The 10,848-nt window shown below is 35.4% G+C and overlaps 2 protein-coding genes across 11 annotated transcripts; one reads left to right on the plus strand and one right to left on the minus strand.

The window, feature by feature from the left end:
- Positions 1-2,026: 2,026 nt before the first annotated feature.
- Positions 2,027-3,976, plus strand: si:ch73-234b20.5 (uncharacterized protein LOC449923 homolog). The gene is made up of 3 exons (XM_017488855.3): positions 2,027-2,239; positions 2,845-3,006; positions 3,186-3,976. The coding sequence occupies exons 1-3, from the start codon at positions 2,237-2,239 to the stop codon at positions 3,327-3,329; spliced, it is 309 nt and encodes a 102-aa protein (XP_017344344.1). The 5' UTR covers positions 2,027-2,236; the 3' UTR covers positions 3,330-3,976.
- Positions 3,973-10,583, minus strand: hnrnpd (heterogeneous nuclear ribonucleoprotein D). Of its 10 annotated transcripts, XR_006983890.2 has the most exons (9): positions 10,141-10,560; positions 8,987-9,155; positions 7,980-8,141; positions 7,669-7,800; positions 7,332-7,425; positions 6,405-6,557; positions 5,623-5,726; positions 5,189-5,290; positions 3,973-4,444 (listed from the first exon to the last, which is right to left on the minus strand). XR_006983890.2 is itself a non-coding variant. In XM_017488842.3 (8 exons), exons 2-8 carry the CDS (start codon positions 10,290-10,292, stop codon positions 5,659-5,661), a joined length of 930 nt encoding a protein of 309 aa, XP_017344331.1. In that variant the 5' UTR covers positions 10,293-10,396; positions 10,494-10,583; the 3' UTR covers positions 3,973-5,658. The 10 variants fall into 10 exon arrangements, 8 of the variants coding, with proteins under 8 accessions (XP_017344331.1, XP_047017047.1, XP_047017046.1 ...); XR_001814989.2 differs by having other exon boundaries at positions 5,189-5,726; XM_017488842.3 differs by having other exon boundaries at positions 3,973-5,726; positions 10,141-10,396; positions 10,494-10,583.
- Between the last annotated feature and the right edge of the window lie 265 nt (positions 10,584-10,848).

Below are 10,848 nucleotides of genomic sequence, written 5' to 3' on the forward strand. Positions count from 1 at the left end.
AACCTCATCAAGCATTATAGGAGAAGACTCAGAGCTGTTATCTTTCCAAAGGGAGGCACAAAGTATTAACTGAAAGGGTGCCAATAATTGTTGCACACCTATATTTAACAAAGATATATATATTTTTTTACAAACCTCTGTTGTGTTTGCAGTTGTTTGATATCCATGAGAGCAGAGTATTTTTGTGAATTTTTTAAAACAAAAGCTCAAAAGGTTAAACAATTTTTCACAGCCTTCTTTGCTCATATTTACCAAGGGTGGCAATATTAGTGGAGGGCACTGTAAATATTTAATAATTTAAAGATAGACTTTTTGTGACCATGCTTAACATGACCATGTTTGACTGCCAATAAGAAATTATTTTATTTACTGCTGAAAGGATCCAAACCAAATTTGGACCCATCAGAGTTAAATAATTATAGACGATCTCAAAATTTCCTTTTTTTAGCGAAAATAATGATTTAAATAAAAATGAAATAAAATATTTTTTGTTGTCAGTAGACTGTGGGAACAGATTCTGTTATTTTAGTTCTTTTTGGAGTCTTCTTAACCGTCTGAGTCAGTGAAGGGGGGGGGGGGGGCTATCAAGGGGCTATCAAGGGGTTTGCCCTCAAGCAAGTTGTTCTCATCCTATTTATATGGGAGAACCTTTGCTGTGGAATTAGGGAGCTCTATTTCCTCCTCTTGGCTTATCTCATCTGGGATTCCTCAAGGTTTTTGACTTGGCCCTGTGCTGTTTTCTTTGTATATGCTCCCTTTGGGATTAATCTGTCAAAACACAATGTGGAATATCATTATTATGCAGATGATACCCAGTTATATCTACCTCTGAAATGTAATGATAACTCCAAACTTACATCTTTGCTTAATTGTTTAGATGAAATGAATGTGTGGATGGCATCCAGTTTCCTGCAGCTTAATGAGTCAAAATCTGAATTGGTGTTTTTTTGGTCCATCAAAGTTAGCCAAACAGCTTTCTCTACATCTTGACCCTTTAGCCTCCAATGTGAGGAACGCAGGTGAGGAACCCTGCTTAAAATAAATGCCATGGCAAAAGGTAGTTTCTTTCAATTGAGGGGCATTGCCAAATTGAAAAGAGTGTTTTCTTTCAATAATATGGAAATTGTGATTCATGCTTTTATTTCATCCAGACTGGTTTAGTGTAATTTTTTATATCTGGGGTTGTCTAAGAATATGCTTTCACGGATGCAGTTGGTGCAAAATGCAGTGGCCAGACTGTTGAATGGCACAATTAAATGCTCCAGTATCTCTCCAGTGCTGGCTTCTCTACACTGGCTTCCTGTTGATTTTAGAGTGCAATACAAGGTCTTGATAATGGTTTTGAAAGGTTTACACGGACTTGCAACAGAATATATTTCTAGCCTGTTACAGCATCATAGTGTTGCCAGACCTGTAAGATCGTCTCAGAGTATGCTTTTAAATGTTCCAAAATCTCAATTGAAAACTAAAGGAGTTTGTGCTTTCTCAGTGGTAGTGCCACTCCTCTGAAATAGCCTCCTCCTACATATTAGATCCTGTGACTCAAGTGAATGTTTTAAATCTATGTTGAAAATGCATCTCCACTCTGTAATTGTCCTTAGATGCATGGAGATTGAATAGTGATGAGTTTTGTGTGTTTTATTGTATGTGTGTTTTGGTGTTTTGTAATTGTGGGAGTGTAAAGCACTTTGAACAACTTGTGTTGTTTTTAAATGTGCTATAGACATAAATGTTGAGTGATTGATTAAATTATGTTGCAGTGTTGCACCACATTCTCAAATTTAATAGTCCTTGACAAGTGGCAGATTGGAAGACCATGTTCTTTTATTACTTTCCACCTCTTTATTGCCTTTGTTAATAGTCCTCTGATAAGGACAGTGCCCTTTGCCCAGTCATATGAGTATAGTAAATACGTATGCTTCATCAGGTATTTGACCTAGCATATGCTAGGCCTTGGCTGAATGATTGGCTGACTTGAGGCCAGTAGGCAGTCCGCAGATATCCAGCAGTTGTTAATGTACACGCAGACTGGGAGGGGTGGCCTTGTGTGCAAATGAGGTCTGAAGCCTTCCTGTCTGCTTGCTCAGGCTTGTGTTGTAGCTCGCAACAGCCTGGTATACAAACTATATCCTGTATCTGTTAATCAATGTTAGAGAGTTTGTTTTAAAAGAAAAGTTGGTGGTGTTAAGATCTTTCACGTACAGAACGTTATAGGTGGCATCTGAGAAGTACGAAAATGGTAAGTGAAACTGTTTCCTTATTCTGTTTGCCTTGTGATTGTGCACTTATTTGCTTAAGGTTAGAACCAACCTGTTAGCTCTTTTTAAGTCCTTAAGGATAGAGAGTACAATATACAATAACAGCAGAAGTGTACCAAAAATAAAGTATGAAGTATGAAGACAAAAAAGGTTACAAAATGAAGTTACACTGGAAATATAAAAAGCTGTAAAGTACACGAAAATCTATTTCATCACTCATTTAACAAATAGAGGAAGTTCATGGTCCGCTCAGGAGGGAAGTGAAGGCAAATGTCGGCAAGATGTCAGCAAAGGAATGCCACAGATTGCAAAAACAACATTTTGCAATGAGTTTTGAGGCGTATTATGTTTAATTATTGCTGTGTGAATTAATGTTAAATTGTCTGCTAATGATTAGCAATGCATAAAAGACAAGTTGAGCACTAATACTAACTGATGGTAAAAGATATAAATAATACATATGTATTGTCTAATGTGATATTTGTCCCATTGCAATGCTGTATTTTAGCATTAAGTGATGATTAACTGAAACTTCACTTTGAGATTACCTATCGCAGGCTTTATATTCTTTGGATACTCTCTATAGGCTGAACATGATACACAACCCCAAGGCTCCAGTAAGCTTAATCAAGTGCAGGACCAGGTAAATGATGTCAAAGTTATACTCAAAGACAACATAAACAAAGTGTTGGAGAGGGAAGAGAGACTGGATGACCTAATCGGGAAAACACATGATCTGCAGGCCACTGTAAGTTATTAATTAGTCTTTTTAATTTATTAATTGATCCAGACTATATAGCAAGACATAAATAATGTGCCTTTAATTACTCTTTATAAAATCTCAATTACATTACTAAGTATTACCACATAACTCAATTACTCCATAATCTTAATTTACATCATTTGTTTTCGTTAACTCTCAACCAGGCCGACTCATTTCAAAGGACTTCTGCAAAGGTTTCCAGAAAGTACTGGTGGAAAAACATTAAAATGATGATTATAATCGGAGTGATTGTGTTCATAATTGTTTTGCTCATCATTCTTCTGGCAACTGGAGTCATTCCCACATAATATGGGCACTTCTTTATTGTTTTCATATCAAATGTAATTAAGTGGAAAATAGACTATGACCTATATTTATGCTGTTTTTGTCTGATAACTACTTTGGGAGATAACACATTAAATGAAATGTCATGTAAATATAATGCATAAAGTTTACTGTGTAAAAATTTATATTATCAGATAAATAGTACACTGAACCACTGAGGTGGCAAGGGTTCATTATCTTGAGATTATCAATAAACATTTCATTTTTTGTTTTTACAAGACTGAATAACACCAGTTTAATTCCAGTGTCCTCTAAACATTTGAAACCGTATAGTGGTTGTAGTTATTATGACAAATATGTACATTTCTGTGTAGGGTAAAGGTGGAGAAGGAAGTATGTTTATGATTGTGTTTAGTGTTTTGAACTCCATGTATTCTATTTATGTTCCGACCTTTGTTTTGTGCATTGTAATGGTATTGTCTTGTATTTCATAGTATTCCATTAATTATGAAGGTTTTCCTTTCTGTATCTTACACTGAACATCCTAGACCAAATGAAAATGTACAACCATACTTATTCTTTCACATGATATGCTGATTAGCATGTAAATACTGAACACTGTACAGAACAGACTGCTTATAATAAAGAGAGACTCTGTGGCATGCATTGATTTCAGAACTGATACATTTTATTTCATTCATAGTACCACTAAATGATTTAAATGATTTCGTAGCAAAACACTCCTAAGCCTAAAAAAAAACAAAACAACTTACTGGCACTTCTACTCATCAATTTTAACTAATAAATACTATAGAAATTTAGAAATGAACTACTGACCTAGGAACACAATGCTTGCAAATAATGGACTAACAAACTCTACTAACATAAACTTGCATATTAACTCAAAATAAAAGATATTATTTTTGACTGGAGTAAGCATGTTATACTGAGTCTGAGGGCAAGTTAAATGTTAATCAGAATATCCACCTTCATCAGGCAGCTCATAAAGACAAAGCATACTGTCCACAGCCAGTAGCTGTAGTTAAATTGAAGAACTTTGTCATTAATACTCCTTAATAAACATCTGCCTTGACTCAAAGATGTTTGCTTCAGATGTTACGTTCCAAAATATCTCCACCTGAAAGACAGAAAATAAAAATATTTAATTAATATTTACATAAACAAAAAGAGCATCTCATTTCTCGAGAAAAAAAATCTACTAATTTACACGAAAATGCAATAATCTAGAAATACTTGTTAAAAATTCCATAAAATCCTCAAAATACATTAAACTAAAGTAATTAATTTAAGCCCAGACACAAATATGAAGCCTTTAATTATTTGAAAATTCACAATAATAATAATAATAATAACATTTCATGCAAATTTATGAGGTTTGAAAAGATTAAAAAAAGAGAATTTGTTAGATGAAATTAACAAACTTCTTCCACCGCTGTCATTAAAACACACAATACAAATATGAAAATTAAGCAATTCTCCAACGTAGTGGTGTCCAAGTACAAACCAGGTTTTAGCTCATGGACTACTGGCTATTACTGCTACACGAGCTATAAATAAAGAAAAGCAAGCATTACAGGTAAGATTAAAAAAAGTGCATATATTAACACTGGAAAATCCAGAGAAGGCTGTATCCTTTGAAAAGTAAACAGTTATTTTTTTCAGTGCTGTCGTATTTAACCATTACCTGTAAAAAATGACATTACGAAATTACAGAAATATATTGTATTACATAAAACAAATGCCATGAATTTAAAACAGAATGTAAAAAAAGCAAGGATTAACGCTTGGTGTATCCGTTATGTGTTTTCTGGGTTTGTTTGTTTTTTTTTTAATTCATATACAGGATGTTGGAAGACCATACCAAATGGGAGCATTCGAGAGCGTACGCCTCTCGTACCCTGTCCGCATTGAGCGGGCCTGAGAGAATCGGGAAGTCAGCTCATGGCCTGCAAGGAAGTCCCCGCTGGCAGGTACAAACAAGGTCAGAGTTAGGAGACAACATTCTTCTTTTGTGTGTTTTCGTTGCAAATCCTTATTTTCTCGTACCCATTTAGCAGTACTGTACCTGTTAACTTTTTTACTGTTACAAAAAGGCAAGAAACAGCCAAAAGCCAGCTGTTACATTATTGCCAAAAGGCTGAAGTCTCTATGTTAACCACTACAGTAAAGCACTCCAGGGTGCTGTGAAAAACTTTAAAGAAAAACAAAAATTAACAAAATACATTACATATGATGGTTAATGTAGCATAAGTTAATGGCTAAGGATGGCTTGGGTTAAGTAATGCAACTGCATACCTGTATGTATGTTTTGGAGCTTATGCTTGTAGTATGCTAGTATGGCTTGTAACTGTTTTGATGGCCACCTCGCCTTGGAGATTTGCCGTAACCACTCTGCTGGTCTGCAGGTTGAGCAGAGAACATAGGAGGAAGAAAACAGTGGCTATTAAATGTATATGAACAAGGCAGGATGATAATAGCTTACATCCAAAATTTAAAACATTCTGTTTCAGAATATATATGATGTAGATCCACATACCAACACACCATCTGAATTGCACTTTATTAATCCAGTTTAAATTAGCCAATTATTTAGAAAATAACTTGTAATTAAATATGTTAATTGCATTAGATACTTACGTTACACTGTATTTCAAATAAAACATTTCTGCAAATATTGGAGGAGACAAAAAATCTTTGGAGTAAACTGGATGAATTTTTTAAAATAGTTTATTTTCTTCTAAAAGTGGCCATTGGCTGGTGGTCATTTCTCAACTGACCTACAGATGTACATTTTAAACTCTTGTTGAAGGCTCTCAAGGCACTTGTGACAAATGAGTTGTGAAGGCAAGACATCCCTTTCCCATTCCACATAGCACCACATCTCATACAATAAATATCTACATTATATCTTAGGTTAAAGCAAAGACAGACAAAAACAAAAACACGAATGATCTAAACAGCTATGCTTAAAGCTTAGGTAATTTAGTGTACAGTTGTCATTATATCAGTATCAAAAAATCTTTCATACATTATTTTCTTAGAGTTTTTGCAGCGTTTTCACAAACAGCATTACATACTGCTGTAGTCACCATATCCGTAGTAGTTGTAACCCGAGTAATCATAGCCCCCGTATCCACCATAGCCTTGATTGTTGTAGCCATAGTTTCCATAATTTCCATATCCTTGATTCCAGTAGTTTCCGTACCCCTGGTTCCAATTTTGATTAGGCCCTGGAAATGGAGAGTCACAAAATGTCATCACATCGCAGACAAGATGAACAGATACTTCAAACAATAATGAAAACAACTATTGTTATGTTAAGAATTGCAGTTAAACGGTTGGGTGTAATGCAGTTGTAGGTGAAATTTTAGGGTACACTGCATGTGGTGCAAATACCTCAAAATGCTCCCTGAACCTTAAACTCACTGCTTGATATGAGGTTTACAAGCAAACATTTTAATCATGAAAGTTAATTTTAAATTTATATTGATTTTATTTCTGTTACCTAGCAAAATAGACGGGAATCACAGCAGATGTGTTTTTTAATCATTCACTATACAGTATGAATTTTTCTTGCTTGTAATTTGCCATGAACACAGACATCGTGTGGGAAGCCTTCTGCCAGACAGCATTTCTTTTATTATTAACTTTACAGTACGACAAATCATACATTACATTACACAGATTCTACATAGTGCTCTAAATAGCTTTTTGTGCCAGGTTTATTTGGAGGAATGACATCTGAAACTAACTAAGCAGACTCATTTGCAAATCTTTGCCCCCCAAGTCAAGACTAGTCAGTTCTACAAGGCTGAAGCTGGTAAATTTTTTTCAAGGTTATTCACCCCAATCAGGTTCTCACAACTCACTTTTTTAAATACTTATTGAGAATGAACAGGTGTAAAATTTCAGATGCCGATGTCTAATTCAGTAATGTGAGTGTACTGTTAGTTCAGTGTGCCAGGAGAGACTAATAAAATTGCATCTACATAGACAGCACTCACCTCCTCTCCCACGACCTCGAGAGGAGAAGCCACCTCTTCCACCCCACTGCTGCTGCTGGTACTGCTCCTTTGACATGGCCACTTTGACTTCACACTGTTTAAAAGCAAGTGCATACAAGCATTAACATTTGCATTAAAGGCTTTATAACACTTCTTGACCTGATTAAAGGTCATTTTTATAAAAGTTTTTTAACAATCGCAATAAATGCAAGGATATTCCAAAGTCATTAAGGTTAGGGAAATCCTCTGGGTAATCAAAAAACTATAAATTATATAATGATACAAATATGTATATGCAGTACATATCAATGTAATGCCAAGCGTCATTATGCTATACCTTGCTTAGGCCAATATTATGGTACTTTTTTTCCATGATTTTCTTCACTTGTTCCTCCTCTTTGAAGGTGATGAAACAGAATCCTCGCCTTTTATTTGTTTTGTTTTCCATTGGCAACTCAATAGACTCCACCTTACAACAGAAACACCAATCAATGCAATCAGTTTTAGAGTAAATATAATTACAACATCAAGTTAACTATGTTTACTTAATGTAAAATTCATTAAATATGTAATTCATGTTGAAGAGACCAAACCATTTGTTCACAACGGAATAAAAATCTATAGGCATTTGAAGATTTTTTTACACACCTCTCCAAAAGCATGGAAATACTCTCTGATCTTCTCTTCAGGAGTGTCTGGTGAAATGCCACCAACAAAGATCTTCTTCACAGGTTCCTTGGACTTCATGGCTTTTGCTTTTTTTGGGTCAATCACTTTTCCATTAAGTTTGTGTTCTTTTTGTTGAATAACCTGCAACCAATAGATGACATAGCATCATTACTACTTGGTGAGTGAATATATTATGTAAAGAGAAAAGATGTTCTACTGCAAATAAGAACAGTATGTAAATATAACTGAAATAATAGGAAGTGCTTAGGATTGGAAGTGTAAAACTCCTGAAATACTGGAAATGCCACAACACTGCAGCGTCACACGTTTGCACTCATTTAAACAGTTAATACGTTATCATTTCTATAGTAAAAACTCCTTCAGAGGGTCTTGTGTGCTGTGGCTGTACATTATCTAAGGCAAATAATAAATGGATTTAAAAATGTGTCGTTATTTAACAAAGAATAACATCTAATTGTTGATATGGTGACATGTTCTGTAAGGAAATGTTTACAGAACATTTACTGAATGAGTCTCTGGCGTCAGTGCTTTCTGTAATATTTAGTAAGTTTTCCACCATAAGAAGTCTTTAGGACAACTGTGTTTTGTGGTTTATTAACTTCAAGCAACAGAAAACAAAGAGACGCTGGTGAAGGAATGACTGTTTATAGCTGTTATAATGTAACTGATAACAGGAAGTAATTATCTGGTGGATATTCCACAACATTAGATGTAACTATAAACTGCTGCAAAGTATGTGTTCATTAATAATTTCAAAAATTATAATATTTGGAAACTGCTGTGGCATAAGAGGAATAAAACATTTTGCCAACTTTGGGGTGGTAACAACCCTCTGCTCTGCATCGTTTATTATTTTTCCATATAACAGCACCTTCCACTGTGTTTTATTCCTTATATATTATGGGTCTGCAATGCGGTGTCTCTCCAAGAGCTGAACAGAAAAAGACGCTACTTAAGATCACTACCTTTTCCACACTTTCAGCCTCTTTAAACAGCACGAAGCCAAAGCCTCTGGATCGACCAGTCATAGGATCCAGCTTTAAAGTGCAGTCTACAACCTCCCCAAACTTGGCAAAGTAATCTTTTAGGTCCTTCTTCGTTGTGTCCCAGCTCAGGCCTCCAACAAACATTTTCCTGTTGGACAAAAGGGTGCGGGTTAAATAAGTTTTAAAGAAACAACAACAACAAAAGGCCTACGTGACATCCTGAGGATGTTATTCTCCTTTACCTGCATTCATATAATGCTTTGTGAAAATAAATAATGCTTTGGGAAAACATGTTTAGGCGACTAGTATTGCCTGAAAAATGCCTGTGTCCATAGTTTGCATAACACCACTGACATTATATCTAGAAATACAGAACAAAGAGAAAGGGACAGAAATTCCTCCTTCCGTTATTTGATCAAAAGTGAAATTGTGCGTGTGAGAATTTGAGAAGTATTTTATGTAAGTTAATCACGCGCTTATTTATAACCAGCTACAAAAACCTGGGCGCAGGGGCGTGCTAGCTACTTTATTAGCAGCTAACTTGTTGTATTTATGTGATGTGAAATTATGGTAGCAATCTGTATTTTAAACAACTATACAAAAAGGTCTAAATGTTATCTTGTAATATCTTGTTGCCACAACAGTGTGTGAAAACCGAACTATTATCAAAAGGTTAGCTCTATAGCTAAGGCCTTGCGGTTTTCATTCAACATTTTCCCCCCATTTAGGTTGGTTATGGCTAACAATGGAAGTGTCCGCTTTATTTTTGTCAAAAACAAACCAATAAATCCCCTCAAAACAACAGGTGTCAACTAGTTCATACTGGTTATATAATTAATAAAAACTAATCCGAGTTAACCAACTAGCCGGCTTCGCTTTACCGGTAGCTAGGCTAGCTAGAAACGTCATCATTTCGGTCGAAATGAAAGCTTAGCAACCTTGCAAATACACCTAGTAACATTAGACTGCTGTTAGTAATATGGTGAACAAATGTATGCAAAGAACGCTGAAATAGATACGAAATCATTCTGATGTCCAAAAGCACTAACATATTTATCCAAATCAGCTATTTTACTCGTTTTGACTAGGTGTATAGCTAACCATTAGCGATTCTTCGTAGTGTTTCCATTTACCCTTCATCTTCCTCGTTTTTACTCGCATCAATCTTCGATCCCTCGCTTTCTCCTGGACCCCCATCACTGACTGCCTGTATCTGTCCTTCCACACTCGCTTCTCCGTCTTCCTCCATCTTCATAACCGGATCTTCGATGAACTGCTCCTCCATTTTCCCCCCGTCTCAGTCGGAGTTGATGCTAACGAGTTTCCTTCACCGATGGCCAAGATCCAGAGTTAGAATTACAAGGGCGCAAAAAGCACCGCTTTCGGTTTCTAAAAAAATAAAACCGAAGGCTATTTTTGAAGCAACTTATTTAACTTACAACCACAAGGAAAATTATTTTCTGTCTTAAGTCTGTAGTTTTATTACCGCACAGAAGTGAGCTGGCACAAAATGGAGACAGAGGGAGCAGGAGTTCATGAAGCGCAGCTATAGCGTCAAATCAACGCATCATTTATGCAACCTTATTTTAATATCTTTATTAAAACCGGTCAGTCGGATTTGACGTGTCACTTGTGTCAGTACAATTGATACTTTAACTTTTTTTTTTTTTTTATAAATAAAATAAAATAAATAAAAGCTTAAACGTTAACGTAAACCAGGAGAGGGGGCAGTAAACGGTACTTTTCAGTTTTTAGCCTCAATAATACATCTTTAGGTACCTTTAATGAGATCCTTTACCTAATAAAACTTTAACAAAACAATTAGTCAATTCAAATCTAGC

Source organism: Ictalurus punctatus, chromosome 16 (assembly GCF_001660625.3).
Source record: "Ictalurus punctatus breed USDA103 chromosome 16, Coco_2.0, whole genome shotgun sequence".
NCBI classification, from domain to species: domain Eukaryota; kingdom Metazoa; phylum Chordata; class Actinopteri; order Siluriformes; family Ictaluridae; genus Ictalurus; species Ictalurus punctatus.

What these genes read in the sequence shown, in the direction of transcription:
- si:ch73-234b20.5 (XM_017488855.3), top strand. An exon ending in CACATGATCTGCAGGCCACT is followed by an intron (nt 3,007 to 3,185) that starts GTAAGTTATTAA and finishes ACTCTCAACCAG; the next exon opens with GCCGACTCATTTCAAAGGAC.
- hnrnpd (XM_017488842.3), bottom strand. Translation starts at nt 10,292, where the DNA reads ATGGAGGAGCAGTTCATCGAAGATCCGGTTATGAAGATGGAGGAAGAC. An exon ending in AAAAACGAGGAAGATGAAGG is followed by an intron (nt 9,156 to 10,140) that starts GTAAATGGAAAC and finishes TTTGTCCAACAG; the next exon opens with GAAAATGTTTGTTGGAGGCC. An exon ending in ATTTCCATGCTTTTGGAGAG is followed by an intron (nt 7,801 to 7,979) that starts GTGTGTAAAAAA and finishes TTCTGTTGTAAG; the next exon opens with GTGGAGTCTATTGAGTTGCC.